Source organism: Diabrotica undecimpunctata, chromosome 2 (genome assembly GCF_040954645.1).
Source record: "Diabrotica undecimpunctata isolate CICGRU chromosome 2, icDiaUnde3, whole genome shotgun sequence".
Classification (NCBI taxonomy): Eukaryota; Metazoa; Arthropoda; class Insecta; order Coleoptera; family Chrysomelidae; genus Diabrotica; species Diabrotica undecimpunctata.
The window spans coordinates 153018488-153035292 of record NC_092804.1 but is presented as its reverse complement, the minus strand read 5'-3'; the positions used below and the strand labels follow the sequence as shown (position 1 = coordinate 153035292).

The 16805-nt window shown below is 34.4% G+C and overlaps 1 protein-coding gene across 3 annotated transcripts in view; it reads right to left on the bottom strand.

The window, feature by feature from the left end:
- Positions 1–16805, bottom strand: part of chico (insulin receptor substrate 1 chico) — a 129908-nt gene that overhangs the window by 12713 nt on the left and 100390 nt on the right. For 2 of the 3 annotated variants that reach the window (XM_072523751.1, XM_072523753.1), the window contains 5 exons: positions 9239–9517; positions 8329–8541; positions 2671–2920; positions 2006–2594; positions 681–1095 (listed from right to left, as the gene is read on the bottom strand). In XM_072523751.1, coding sequence (XP_072379852.1) covers positions 681–1095; positions 2006–2594; positions 2671–2920; positions 8329–8541; positions 9239–9517 — 1746 coding nt within the window. The remainder of the gene's footprint in view (positions 1–680; positions 1096–2005; positions 2595–2670; positions 2921–8328; positions 8542–9238; positions 9518–16805) is intronic. The other variant, XM_072523752.1, reaches the window with a different exon arrangement.

Genomic DNA, 16805 nt, shown 5'->3' with positions numbered 1-16805 from the left:
ATGGGTCCTAATAGACAAGATGTGGAAAGTGTTTTAAAAGTTGTCAGAAACTTTATCCAAGGACAAAACGCAAATGAAGAAGCATACAACTGTTTCACATCTTTAGAAAATATGATAGATAGAATACTGGACAATTTAAGGCAGTCAAAAATGACAAAATAACTTTATACGCTTTATACATATTTACAGAATACAGATTTTTTGTTTTAACGTATATCATTGCCAGTAAAAGTAAACAACTCTTTTTTGTTTTAATGCATTTCATTGTCAATAAAAGTAAACAACTTTGTTTTAAAAACGCCATTCAAATAATATTTATTAGCATCTTATATTGCTCCGAATGGCTTCACTGTAGAAAGTTAATGTTTTAGAAAACTACATATTCATATGTATGCACAATATTATTGTTGTTGGATATAACGAGATCCGCTTATAACGAGGTAATTAGTCTGCCATTTCAGTTCTCGTTATAGAGGGAGTCTACTGTATAAGAAACTAAGTGGACAAACGATTTGTCCTAGTGATTGCTAATGTGATTCAATTTATGCAGTGTGGACCAGAAAGTAAGAAACGAGTTGAGTTAAAAAAAATCAAGACTATATTTTAACGCAACACAAATGAAAGAAAAATATATCATCCACCGAAACTTACAATTTACCTAGCTATTTAAAAAAACTCACCATCCATTTTTCTTCCACCTTTGTTCACCGGTGAAGATCCAGAATCTTCTTTAATGGGTTGAAAGCACATTGACTGACTTTCCTTAATGCCGATCAAGGAAAGATGACCGATCAATGGTGATGTATCAAGGCTCTCTCGTCTATCAGTGACCTCAGCTGTTCTGGTGGAAGGTTGCATCAACGCATAGTCGCTTGATGAATATGAAGATCCTTTCTTAGGATTAGAATCAATTTTGCTGGACACTGCTGGTGCATAGTTGACGTAATCAGAGTTTTCTTTGTCTCTTTCGTTACGACCGCTGTCAAAATCCATGACAGCATAATCGTCGGATGACGCCGGTTTTGTACTTGTTTTATAGAATGAGCTTAAAATGGATGACGATGGTTTTGGAGGCGGCGTTTCCGGTTTGATTACCTACGAAATAATTGAGATATTACTTTAATAATTTAGGAAAAACTATGTTGCAAACAATTATATAAAGATATATTTTTAAAAAGGGTTGGATATTGGTTGTATACCATATAGTTAAAATTCTCGATCATCGAAGTAAAACAGTTGTAATTGGTATCTTTAATTAAAATTACATTTAAAAAATCCAAAAGGATTAAGTTCAAAACGTTTTCGGACTAATCAGTCCATCTTCAGTGAACTTTGTAGTACTTGCAAAATAACCTCAAAACCACAGTGGTTGGGTCAAATGGATTAAACCATACTTAAAATTATTAATTGGCAGTATACCGAGGGAATCAGATTACCTACAGGGAACATAAGTCCCTGCTTGAAAGAGTTTTCTACATTCGAACTGTAGGAATGTTAAACGCCAACTGATATTTGTTGTAGGTACCTGTTAAATTGCTTAACAGACTATTTTTAAGGGAGCAGTATCTCATGATATTCAATAGCTGCGACTGATATGGTACAAAAAGACTCAAAAATCTCATTCTTACGAAGGAATTAAAAATTATTCAAATACAATAACCTGATACCTGATTAGCTTTAGGCAAATATGCAAAATACATATTGAATGCAAATATTTGGGATTCTGTATATTTGTACAAAAAATCTGTATTGGAGAAAAATTGCGCTAAAATATCAATTCTGCCAGTGGCGTAGAATTTGAGAAGGGTCAATCATTCACTTTCCCCTGTTGGACGCCTCTGGTAGTAGCCAGAAACGTTTAACATAATTTAGTAGGGTGTACAATACCTACACTACCTGCCAAGTATGACAAGTATATGTCAAATAGTTTTAAAGTACTGGGTAGAAATAGATTTCAAATGTTTAAATGTTCTTAAGTATTATAGTAATATTTAGTATAACTTACCTTAAGAGGGGAGCTAGGACTCATCGGAAAAATGATACTCGAGCTACTTGGAGTGGTAACACTTGAACTGGAACTATCTTTTGAATCTTTTCTACATCTGTTACGTGGTAACGAAGAAGACCAAGATGATATAGGGAGATGCATTTTGGGAGACGTACCAGTGGAAGATTTTCTGCTTAGTAACGATGATATTGAGATGGGACTTGATGAATGTTTAGTAGCTTGTGACGTCGTAGTTGGGTGTATTGATATCGGGGACGACATCACCATCTGATTTTTTGTAACTTTTTTCTTTGGTCCAATGGACATATTTAAATATTCATCGTTCATTTGATTTCCATCCAAACTTCCCTGGCGCTGATGTCTCTTACCAATAGTCATTTCTACATACCCTTCAGGAGTTTTAGGATGATCTTGGGGCGAGAAATTCATTGAGAGATAATCATTATTTCTAGGTGACGAGGATGTCGACAGTTGTGAAGAAAACGATGAACCACGCTCAGATCGACGAGAATGATTCGTTCCTCCTGACATATCGAAATAATCAGCACTCCAAGCTGGTGACGTTGATGGTTTAGCTCTATTTTTTCTAAAACAATTAAAACGAGTAAGTTTAGATACCTAAAGTTTTTTACTCAAAAATAATTTTACGAAAATATACCAACCTCGCATCCATGTCAACATAATTGTTATTTGCAGGCAGCCGGTACTGTCGGTTAATATCTACGAATGAACTGCATTCGTCTTCATGTCTTGAGGAAGGAGAACTACCACTCATATCCATGTAAGAAGACCCTGACATATCAACATATGGTGAAACTTCTGACTGTTGAGATGGGGCAATTTCAACGCCAGGTTTCATTTCTACATAACCGTTGTTTGTAGTGCTAGTTGTGTTGCCCGAATCTATAGTACCTGTAACATAAAATAGCAATGCTGTCAATGAAGTATTTTACCTAAGTCAAATTAAAATGTGGCTTCACGAGTACTTGAATTAATGTGCTTAAAAATTTCTTTAGAATTAAAATATAAGGGCCATTCAAATACTGCTATATAATTTTCTTCTAAATAAAATGATTGCTCGACGAGATTTGTGAGATAAAGCATTTTACTATTTAAATATGCGGCTCTGACCCTGCATTAAAAACAATTTGGTTTTCTAATACATCCATATAACTCTGACAAAGTAGACCCTATTTGACCTAAATCGCCATGACTATCTGTTCTAATACATCCCTAAAAAAGCATGTTGGCTGTATAAGCGAATAAATAATTAGCATATACTGACGGAAAAATTAGGCTTGGTGGTACCAACTTTTGTGACACAATCATCGCCAAAAATAATAGTTCAATTTAGGTATCATCTAGCTCAAGCAAGACGAGTTAGCTAGGAGACCGTTTTGTTATAGACTGCATAGGTACAACTTTCACGTGGAACAAAAAATCTCTCGATTATTGCAGTTTTGCAACTTTTCATAAACTATTAAATTAAATATTAAATGAGAATTATTTCTAGGTTTTACTGCTAAAAGCAGAAGGAAACATCACCAACTGCAAGAATTAAGCGACATTAACGCGATAGGCTCAGTCACTACTCACCTTCACAACCAGTATGGGGTTACATCCGAAAACAACCCGCCATGTACTATTGTTTATTCCTGTTCGCAATTTCTTGCGGCCAAAAGTGCCCCATGAATCACGTTAAACAGCTATTTGCTATACGTTTCGCGCATGCGTACTTCTCTTGTATCAGCGTCAGTTTCGTTGTTTAATAGTCACACCTGGTATTTCTTATCAAATATCTGTTTAGTTATTTGTCGAGAAATAAACTACATATTTAACGGTAAAAAATTAACTGTCATTATTTTACATCGGACATTTAGTTATATAGTCAGTTACACACGATACAAAAGGTTAATTTGTAGTGTGTTTTAAATAAATGCCTGATTACCAAGTAAAGTCAGCTTCATTGCCTTTAAAAAGAATGGCTTATTACATATATGTCCAAACGACTGCGATACCTTGCGTGAGTACCGATCTGATAAAGATAATATTTTTTATCTGTATTATTTTATAAGGATAACATTTTAGCCGTTGGTCGGAGCTGCAGTCACGGCGACATTCTATATAAATTTATTTCATATATTTTGGATGCTATACTGTTAAGTTATACAATTCCGACTGTAAATGTGCCTTGTGTCGATTGATATCATTTATAACCTAGTTAATATTAAAAAGCCTCAAGTTTCCAACAAAACGACTACATGAGGGATATAAGAATCGGTGTCAATAATGACTATCTTACACAAATTGCTTTCACGCGTCAAAGGTTTGTAAATATATAAAAACGCAATAAACAAATTATTAAGATATGCGAACAACAATTTCTTATGATAAACTGAAACTAAGTAAAAAGATACCATTTCCTGCAATTAACCACCTTTTCTAGATAATTCTTTAATAGCTAGCTTTCTATTACCTTGTATTCTATGAATAACTATGGTTATCTTTTAAATAATGTATAAATTAATGTAAAATTATTATCTACGATTCAACAAATATTTACTTACGTACATCTATTAATAATGTTTACTTTTTCGCAAGGTAAACAATAACAATGCAACTAACAAACAATTGGAATCTTTATAATTAATTTCAAAATGTGACAATTCAAAAAATAGGAAAATTATGATAAAGCTACATATATTTCAATAGTTATATTATAATTTACCTTCAAAGCAATATATTGGAAATCGATATGACAGTATTAGTTCTAAAAAAAATTTGGAATGAAAACTAACATAAAAAGTATTAAATTTATGCACGAGTGAAGAAATAGAGAAAAATTCTAGGCCGTGTATTAAACTTTCCCTAGGAAAAGCATGAAAAAAAAAAAGATAAAACAAATCTCAAAAGAGAAGGAACCTTAAAAAATATTAGTCCTCAAAAGCATTGCAAGGAAAATTGAGGTTGTGACCAAAGATTTTGACGTGAATGTATAAAGCCGACAAAAGCAAAAAGACTTTTTTTATTTATTAAAGGAACAATGTACCTATCCTACGATTTAAAAAACGCGTGGCACTAGGGGAGTGCCGACAGAAGTGAATACTTCTTATAGCGCGTTATTACAAGATGTGGGTTAATGAAATTCTATGTCTGCATATTACTGAATTGTTAAAACTTTTTTATAATAACACCACACATTTAAGATCTTTACAATATAAAAAATCTTAATTTTTTTAAATCCGTAAACTAATTTTCGAAACCAACTTCAGATTTCTGCTTTAGTCTGTGCCTTCTAAGAATTGCAAGGCAAAACAGACGTTGATAAAGATGTTATTAGAGACATGGGGAATCTAAAATTGCATTCCACAACATATCTCCTCAACTAAGCAAAAATCCTTAGCGAATTGGTTTCTCGTACTCATAAAGAGTAAATCGGAATTATTTATCAGATGTCGCTATTGCGTCCAGATCGAAGCCATTTTATAGTTGTTTCTAATATGACAGGAAAGATTATTCTCACGTTCAGGGCGGTTGTGAATATCCGCTCCGAAGATCCCTTTTAGGGTAAAATACGTATAAGCGGATACACAAATGCACTGTACGTCAAATCAAATCTTAACTGTCTTTTCTTCTTTTTAATTTTTTTCTTTAAAAATTTTGTTAAATGATTTTAGCAATTTTCAAAATTTGTTAAATATAATATAGTATCTTACATTTTCATTATCATCTTGTATTTATGTTACTTCATTTTGATTATCATTATATTTCAATATAATGGATTAAAAAAAGCAAAAACCGGATTTGGCACTCCGGGAGTGACCGAGAAGAGCGGCATAGCTTTGTTATCGTCAATGCACAGAGCCATGGTATTTAATTTAATTTTATTATACCTATTCGATTTTATTTTATGTTGTTGCAGTAAATAGAAACCTTGCGGTATACAATAATATACGAACCCTTACAACTAAATGTTCATACAAACGAAAATTTATTGAAAACGTTCATCTTCATGATCTTTCTTATTGAACCAAAGAACTCTATCATTAATAACAAAATATTGAAATGGCTCGGTCTCCATAAACTTTGAATTGCAGTGTTGGCGGCAAAATAAACGAAATTGTTGCATAGCATCGTGACAACTAAATGTTCAGACAATTCAAGAAATTACTATTTTAATATGGGGTTACATCGTTACGAGCTTTTACAACCGCGGTAATCCTGTCTGACATTGTTCGTACTAAGGCTTTACAGAAGTCAAGGTCGAAACTATCCCATAATTCACCTAATTTACTATTCAAATCGGCAACGGTTCTCTGGGGATCATCACGCAATTTCTTTTTCATCTTATGCCACAATGTCTCAATAATATTAAGGTTTGGACTGTTCGAAAGACACGAGAGGACTTAAATGTTATTGTCTCCAAACCATCTTTCAGTTGTTTTAGTTGTATGGCATGCAATGTCCTACTGGAATATAAAATTCGGATAGAGATGGTGAGCACTTGGTACAAGACTATTTTTCAAAATTTCTTGATACTTTGCTGCGTTGATTGTGCCTTCCACCACCTCATATCTTCCTAGACCCGCTGATGACATGCTGTCCCAAATCATATTTTCTTTAAGAAGCATTCCGTAAAGATTGGTGTCCATCGGACCCTACTTTTTTGAAGATGCTAGCTAACTGTCAACAGTGCACGATACACTCCCATGTGTCGGAATTGGCTACGTCCAGAATTGAATAAATTTACAGGGTATAATCCAGGCAATACATGGTTCCAGCAAGACGGTGCTATGCCACACACACCGAGCACTTCAATAAACGCCCTAAGAGAAATGTTTCCAGGCACACTGATTTCACAAAATGGTGATATTCGTTTCCCCCCAAGATCTCCGGACCTTACCCCTTAAGATTTTTTTCTGTGGGGGTATTTAAAGAACATCGTCGAAGAGCTGAAGCAAAATATTCACAACGCTATTAACAACATTCCAGTGAATATGTGTGTCTATTTTCGTAATAAATGTTTTTCTAACAGGTTCTGAAACAGAGTTTTATTAATTTAAAAACTAAAATCTAGTCTGAGACACCCTGTATATTATGTATATTTCTGTATAGCGCAAGGTTACTGCACTCGTCTCGATATTTCGTGTCACGCTTAATATTATTTCGGCCCCGTGCAAAAACATCATACCAAGCGATAAGAAATATTCACTTCAACAAGCATTTTATATTCAACCTAATTGCTACTTTACTGTCCTAAGTATTCCCAATGATTCACTTTAGAATCTAATAATTATTGATGCACACTTCACTATTGTGGCAGGTTCACTACCCAAATGTTCTAGGTTTACCTGCAATCTAGGTTTCGATTATACAGCAGTTCTAACAATTAGAGAATGGCATGTCACTTAACACTTGCAAATTGGTTTACTAATATATTTTCTTATACTATATTCTAAATATAACGATTGAAAAATAAGATATTTTACCAAATTATTGTAGAATACTGTTAGTTTATATATACAGTCGCGTCTAAAGATCTGCCCCAGCTATTTTCTGAACAGTAAAGCTTAAATTAATAGATATTTGGATAACTGAACTGCGAGACTTGTTCATAGTTTTTATTATGTTTTAATGACGGGTGGGCGCCATTTTGTAAAATTATTTGAAAGGATATTATATGGCAAATAATACATAATTTTCACCATTCAATTATATATATATATATATATATATATATATATATATATATATATATATATATATATATATATATATAATAGAGATATAATCTTGTGGTTCTACTCTCAGGAGATTTCTGAACCATGTTCTTCGGTCTCAGTCCCTTCTTCCGGCGATCTTGCCCTGTATTATGAGAAGGATAATATACTTCTCTGGTTGTCTCTTCACATCTCCGACATATTCCAGCCTTCGAATCTTTATCATCTTATATATTGTTCACATTCATGATTTAGATATTTTTGTTTATTTTTCATTCGGTATAAAACTATCTCATATCTTATTCGGTCTACCCAGCTTATCGGTTGCCATTTTGAAATGGAATGACGGAATCGCACAAAAATCGGGGAAAATAATCGAGTTACACAAGAGCATTCAAATGATTTATTATGCGTTTAAAACTGTCTTATAAATTGGCGCCAGTCCTCCATTTTTGTTGATTTCGTCAGTATGCATCATAAAAACTATGTATTTTGGGGCTTGGTTCGGTTACCCAAAAATGTATTAATTTATATTTTATAGTTTAGAAAATAGTGTGGAGTAGCACGCGCACATTATTAACAAGATCGGTAATCAATTACCTGAATTGTTATTGTTGGAAGCTTTAGAGAAATCCATTTCCATTAAATCGTCCATGGGATCATTAGAGCTATGAGAGCTTTGACTCCTCGAGTTGCTTAAAATCGGCGCACTAATGGACTTAAGACTAGCGTGATGCTGATGCGATAAAATCCTGCTAGGCCCTTTCTTAGTCTTAGAACCAACACTAAAAGCTCTAACTCTGGCACTATCTGCTAAGAAAATAAATACGTACAATTTCCAATAAAGTATTACGGTAAAACATGATGAAAGGAGAAACTAGGGCAATATAGACGTGAGAAATAAAAGCTCAAAGGGCTAGAATGTCGAATGTTTTTTTGAAGGTGGTGCTGGTAATCCAAATAAAATGGTAACTTTGGATGGTGAAGTGATTTTAAAAAGTAACATTTTTATATACATGCTGTAATAAATAACTGAGCAGATGGAAGCAGTATAACAGGTTAGATGGTATGAGAAGATGCTGATGATAGAAGAGCACGATATAATATGGTATTGAATGTTTAGTATTTAAAAACATAGTTCAACGAATGAGACCGTTGCATTGAATGAATACCTAATTGTAAAGCTACAATTAAAAATTAATAATATGAATCGAAATCCGACACCCTATTAGGGTAAAAGGAAGGGGAGAAAGAGAATCGAAAACCAGTTTAGTGCAAAAATGAGTTAACAGAGAATATATACCTAGGCATATTCAGTATAAAGTAGAGAATAACTTAACATAAAAAGTTGTTGAACTGGTTGGATTTAGGACACTTTCTCAAATGAAGAAGAATGATATTGATATTTCCAAGATAGAAACATTAAGAAATGAAATATTATTTAGGAAAGCGAATCTGTATGGAAAAAATGATAGAGAGAATGATGAAGCTTTTCTGATATAAGACTTACCTGATATTTCAGCGTGCTTCTTCCCTTTAAGCGTTTCCGGTTTGGATCCGCAGGAGTAGGCCCTGGCAGTTCGAGTTCCGTCTTCTTCGGAAGTGAGATAGGATGCAACTTTATCGAGTGGATAGTCAGAAAAGCGAATATCTGTAGATGGTGTACCAGATACTACGCTACTGACACTGGCAGTAGGTGAATGGATCTCATGCCGGTAACGAGGTACCATATCCACATAACCGTCGTCAGAACTTTGAACTGTCATGGGAACGTAACTTTCGTACATACCTAGAATAAAGTAAAGAGATCTGTGATATAAATAACGAAAAAGGAAGTTACAGATTGGAAAAAAAGGGCTACACTCATATATTCCAATAGAAAAATTAATATTGGTAACCACTGTATTCTGATAAAACTACAGTAGGGCCTCGTTAATCCGGAGAAGCAAAAACAAGACCCTTTGCGGATTATCGAGGCACCTGGATTATAATATGCAAAATTTTGGTAGTAAAACATATGTTTAACCTTAGTTTTTTAATCGATTTTTAAATTAAAGTATAAAGAAAAAAATGTCGTTTTCTTCAGCCCATTTTAAAGCTATGTTGAAAGCTCTTATTGCCTCTGAACTATCAACTTTTTAGGAGGCGAGACCTTCAACGCTATTGTCCTGATCTGTCTCATCCTCCTCACACATAGCCGCTCGCATAATCTCCTCATCAGTTAACGCTTCATATCTTTGTATCTCAATTTCGGCACCACCAGCAGTCCATTCTTGAGCTTTTGCCTATTAAAAACCTATTAAAAATTTGGGTTAAGGGAACATGTTAATTAGAGATGCTTTAACATCGGCCCCGCAATTAGCCAAAAAAAAACAGTGTCCTTTAAAGATATCGATTTAATGCGTCGATGAGGTTGTCAGAACATAATGAAACACAGTTACCCAAAAGTGAATTTGCGATCATTTAACTCCACATTTTGTATAAAGTTCTGATCCAATGGTTGTATACAGGCCGTGGTGATAGCTGGCAGGAGCATTGCAAAAATGTTGCCGTCTTCAGAGATAAGTTCATCTGTTAATGGATGCCCAGGACAATTATCTAACAATAAAAGTGTCCGACGAGGCAAATTAAGAGACAAAAGATAGCGGCGGACCGCGGGAACAAATTCCGTTTTAAACCACTCAAGAAACAAGAACCCTTTCGTAACACAAGCATTTTTTTGTGCATCATAACAAACGGAAGATGTGTTGATTTAAATTAAATGCTCGTGGGCTTTTTGATTTTCCGACAACAAGCAACTGAAGTTTATGATGGGTTCCAGCCGCAATTGCACAAGGCATGAATGTCACTCTCATCTTCATCATTTTTCTTCCGGAAGACTACTTCTCATTGGCAGAGGCTAAAGTATGATCGGGCAATAATCGCCAGTACAAACCAGATTCGTCAGCATTTTACACTTGTTCCGCTGTTAATTTTTTTTTCTCTAATAACTTTCTGTATCTCTAGTTGGAATGGTCCGATAGCGGGTTAATCATTGGATAGTTTTTCACCGGCCATTTTTAAACGTCTTATTCCGTAGAGTTTTTTAAATTTGTCTAACATCCCCGACTTGCATTAAACTCGATATTGGATTTTGTAATCTGGCGATGAAAAACACGAGCTTTCTCACAAATCATATCACCACTTACAGGAACATATCACGTTCTGTTAGGCTTACAAACTTTAAGATTTTCTCTTTGTTTTTCTTTATGTCGCCACAGTTGACCTGCCTATACCAAACATCCTAGCAATGATAGGGTGGCTGTCACCTTTATCGAACATTTCTATAACCCGCAATTTATCTTCTATTGTTAATGTTGAATGTTTACGTAGCGGCGCCATGATGTTAGCGATCGCACTAAATTGACATTGTACCAACACGAAAGGCGATAAACAAAAGACTAACGACAGGTTAGCTAACGGCAGACCCGCACCTACACCCGCGCGCAAACCCCATTGCCCGGCCGAATTACAGCGATCGCCGGTCAAGGAGTCCGGAGTAGTGAGGCCCTGCTGTATTTCAAAATTTATGTATTCACAACTGCTTGGAAGCCAAATCCCCACAACAAAATAACCAAACAAGTAACTTTGGTGTGGGGAAAACTATTATTTCTTACTCAATATTTGATTTGGTGGTGTATATTCGGCACGTCACTAAATGTTTAACATTCACAAAGGACATGTACGGCGGAGTCTTCCTCCATTTCGTATTTTCTACAACGTAGTTTATTCACCTTACATTATGTTGTGGAATATTGTATTAATCTAAATTTCCTATTTTGTTTATGGTGTCCGGATTGGTGTATTCTTTGATTTATTTGATTAACTTATAGTCGAGAACTTTCTCCGCGGGACAAGTTGCTAGATGAGTATCTCGTAATTTTTTTCTCTGGGGGTTAAATTACTGGATGGGTGTCTCATCTTTGATTCCAGTACAATCACATATTTTTTTTGGTCAGTTTCTTAAGAGTAGAAGAAATAGAATTTTACTCTAGAGTTTAGTCATCTTTATCTCCCTCTTTAGACAATAGAAAAATATACTTCAAACCGTTTTCAAAAATGTTGATTTAAATTATTTATAAGCTGTTTGTTCTAATTGTTTCTGTCCTTAATTTTTCTATATTTCATACTATTTTGTCATTAGTTTATCAAATCACACTTATCACACTCACTATACTTGACAGCTTATCAACTGCAATAACAGTATTAATATAAGTAGGCACATTACATTTGCAAACTCGATATCTTTTACACTTTAATATTAATTACATCTATTTCCTGTTTTGTTCTTGGATAATCAAATTTACAATGGTCAAAAATAGTTTTGTAGTTTTGATACAATATTGCCATGTCTTACTCTAGTACCAATGACTATTTTTTTTTATGACGTGACAGGAAACATAAGGGCAAAAGAAAGCGTGAATCAAAAGGAACAGAATTGGGGAATAATTGGAATGAGTCTGATGAAAATCACCTGAAAATAGAATCATGGCTCCACCAAAAATGTTTTGGTCATCACGAATATCTTTCAAAGTTTTGTCCAGTGTCTCCAATGACCGCTTTCGAGCCATCGTACAACGTCCCAAACGATTAATTTACATACCCATAAAATGTGCAGAATGTGCAGTTTTTCAACCTTCTACTACAGTAGCAGCTATTCCAGATGAAGATAATGCTAGGGCTATTAGAGTTTGCGATCTGATCCTCGTCAATAACAATAAATTAGGAATTTTTTTGTCCCTCCCGGAGCATGAAGGAAGTAAATTCCCCCAGATCTCTAATTTTCAAAACTTCTATCAAGGTGTTGTATTAAATCCTTTGTTGAGTCAATTGTGGAAATTTTGCATGAATCATTTTGGCCAATGCTTCAGTGTCGAACTGTTGTTCTTTCATAGAGTCATAAAGGAATTGAATAAAAGTTGTATACCATAGATAAATAATATAGTATATACAGGTATACTGTTGTATACTGTCAAATATTAATGGGGCGTTCATAAATTTTCTTATAAAGATATATCAAGCTACATAAAAAAATGTCTTGATAATAAACAACGGGATGTGGTACTCCGAGAGTGTCCGAGGAGGGGAAGCATAGCTTTCTTATCGTCTATGCACGGAGCAATTATTTTTAATTTAATTTAAATTAATTTAATTTCATTTAATTCGATTTAATTGGATTTTACTCGATTCAATTCGATTTTATTCAGTTCAAATCGATTCCATTAGACTAGAGTATATTGCATTCGATTCGATACTTATTCTTCTTCTTTTTATGTAGACAGGACTCACTCTTTTTTTAATGTGCCTCCAATAAGTTGTCTTTCCATCGTTTTCGTGGTCTTCCTATTGAAAAACCGTCTCTTGCTGTCTTTACTACTCTATTTGTTTACATTATGTTTATTGTTACATTAGGTTTATATGATCATTCCATTCGCTTCTATTTCTTATCCAGTCCTTAATGTTCTCCACTTTGCTTTTCTAGCTCTGTTCCATAGTGTTTAACCATCATTATTCCTAAGTGTTTTCATCTCTGCTGTGTCTTACATCCTTTTTGTTCTCTCTGTGTCAGGTCCTGTTTTTGCCGCGTATGTCATTATTGATCTGATGACTGTTTTGTAAATTCTGCCTTCCATTTTTCCAGATATTTTTATTTTTCCATATCGTTTCATTCAGGCAACCTGCGGCTCTGTTTGCTCTATTCACTTAATCTTCCACTTCTGTTTCAAACTTTCCGTAGTTAGATAATGTGATGCCTAGATATTTAAACTCTATCACGTGTTCTATTATCTGACCTTCCAGCTCCAAATCACATCTTAGTAAATTTGCTGTTATAACCATGTATTTTGTCTTTTTTGGAGAAATTAACGTGTTAAATTTTCTGGCGGTTATATTAAATTGGTGGAGCATACGTTGCTGGAGGAATGGGCAGAAATGCCGGAGTAATGGGCAGTTGGTCTTATACAGGCAATATATAAAAAGGAGATAAGAGGGAATGCCAGAATTACAGACCAATTGCATTGCTAAATGTAATATACAAAATCCTTTCTGGCATTATCTACACTAGATTGTCAGAATACTCCGAAAATATAATTGGTGATTATCAAAATGGATTCAGACCAAATATAGCCACTACAGACAACATATTCATACTTGGAACAATACAAGAGAAAGCTTATGAATACGACATATAACTATATAATATGTATATAGACTTTAACCAAACTTTTGATAGTGTGAAAAGAGACAAAATGCTGGAAGACCTCCGAAATCTAGGTGTATCAAAAAAATCAGCCTCATAAAAATGACTTTGCAGGGCTCAAAAGCCGCAGTAAGAGTAGATTGGAAACTGTCTACTCTGTTTGACATCAACATGGGGGTGAGACAGGGAGACGCACTTTCGACCATGCTGTTCAACCTAGTTCTTGAAGCAGTCATCAGAAAAATCAATGTAACCGGTCATATAAACACCAAAACAGTAAAAATTACTGCATATGCAGACGATGTCGCAATTATTAGTAGAAGCAAGACACGACTAATGGAAACGTTCAAGGAAATTAATCCAAAAGCACAAAAAAAGGGCTTAAAATAAACGAAACAAAAATTAAGTACATGACCATCAAAATAACACCTGAGAATGAAAATATACTATACTATTGAACGTGTGGACGCCTTCACATATCTGGGCGCAGATATCAATCAGAAGAATTCCGTTAGTAGCGAAATTAATGCACGTATTTTCAGTGGAAATCGTACATACTATGCTAATAAAAGATTGATGACATCGAAATTATTAGACAAATGAACCAAAATGACTATCTACAGAACTTTGATTAGACCCGTAGTAACCTATGGTTGTGAAACCTGGGTAATGACGAAAAAAGGGGAAGCCCAACTCAGCATATTCGAGAGAAAGATACTGAGAAAAGTATATGGCCCGGTGCAAGAGGAAGACGGCACATGGAGAATCAGGAGAAACGACGAGATTAATGAACTGAATGAAGGGTATGACATTGTAAGATTTGTGAAAAGTCAAAGACTGTCATGGCTAGGACATATTCAGCGACAAGAAGACACGAAAACGACGAAGATGTTACAGTGTAAGCCGGTAGGAAGGCGGAAAAAAGGAAGGCCCAGGACAAGATGGTTGGATGACGTGGAAAACGACCTGAAAACCATGAATATAAGACAATGGAGGAGAAGGGCCCAAGAGAGATCTGAATGGAAGGACATAGCCTGACAGGCAAATACCCATCCAGGGTTATGATGCCAAAAGAAGAACATTGCGTCGTCTGCATAGTGGATTATTTAAGTTGTTTTTGTCTCATTTGATATTCTTTCGATTCGATTAGTTTATTTTATTTTATTTCAGTTTAGTTTATTTTATTTTATTAAGAAATAGGCATGAGACTGCTCCACGTAGTGTGTGGTCGCACGATATACGTTTCATCGCGACTCTTGTTTTTATTTTTTCACACCTCTGCGCGATCCATTTCACCGATCAATGCATTCCATCCGTAGCCCGCGATAAGAAAGCTATGCTTCCAATAAAATAAACGATTAAATGACAGGCCAAACATTTTAATAAGCATATAGCATAGGCTTTAGTCAAATGCTAGCTTCCTTGTTTAATATTCAATTTCTTAACGCACTCTATTTGCCAGATACGAACTGTTTTTAGGGAATAATAAAATTGTTGTTTTACTACTTTTCTTACAATTTAAATGTACATAAGTGTATATATAAGTCGTGGCCGATTGAATGTTTTGGCTCACTATTTCTTTATTTCAAAGAAACCTAGTTTGATTAATTATTTTCAAAATAGTAATTAATACAGACTGGTAAAGTACGTTCCATGCTTAACTGGTGGACTACTGGCGCAATCACTTAATAATTTTTTTTTTATTTTTATTTTAAATTTTTCGAGACCTACACTTACAGTGTCCATAATTTTCATTTATCTAGAAACTAAATCTGAAAATGAAGCAACACATTCCACACGATTTAAAGTAAATATTTTGAAACTTTGATCAGTAACAAAACAACTGACTAATAATAATCATTATTTGTTTTTGTCGGGCCAGATAAATAAATTAATTATTTCATTGCTTTATGAGCATAATTGAAATTTAGACCTACAAACAATGATTGTCGTACAAATCAGAAAGATTATTACATATTAACTCGTACGAGGCAGACATTTTTAATAGTAGACCATGGGAACAAAAACAAAATCATCATATTTAATTATCAATTTTCCTACCATTTATAGTATTCAATTTTGTATGTATTTTGTTCAAACTACAGAGATATTAGTGTTCCTAGCGATGTTATATAAACTCATAATAAAAAAAATCGAACATTAAATGAACTCCGCCTGGAGCAGTTAATTAGTGGATTGAGTAGCTCATCAGCTGTCACTGTCGGTCCCAAGCTCGGATAAAGGAGGAGAGTAGTAGAGTTAACAAATGTTGAAAGAACCGGAGGACAGCCTTGGATTAGGTAACATTGTAACAAGAAAGGCGAGAAAAAGGATGACAAAATGGAAAACGAAAAATATAAGGCTATTTGGAACATAAAATCCTTAAAACAGAGATCAGTGATAAAAAAGGATTGAGAGAACATCAAATAGACATCTGCGCCCTGCAAGAAACCAAGAGGAAGGTTAAAGGACAAACGATGATGGGAGAATATTATACTAATACATAGTGGGGTTCCAAAACCTGAGAGCATTAAGGTGTAGCAATAATAATCAAACTGAAATATAAAGAGATCAAATAAAAAATTGCCGGTGTATATATCAAAGAATACTTTTGGTAAAGTTGAAGGCGAACAGCAAAATTATAAACTTAATAGGGATATATGCACCAGAAGATTGCAAACCTGAAAACAATAAAGAAAAATTGTGTGATGAGCTCCAAACACTAGTTGAAAACAAAGTAAAACTCATTTTAATGTACGTAATACCTGGAATAAAACAATGGTTTAACGAAAGAATCAGCAATGAGAACGGAACAAGAATGTGGACTTCTACACAACAA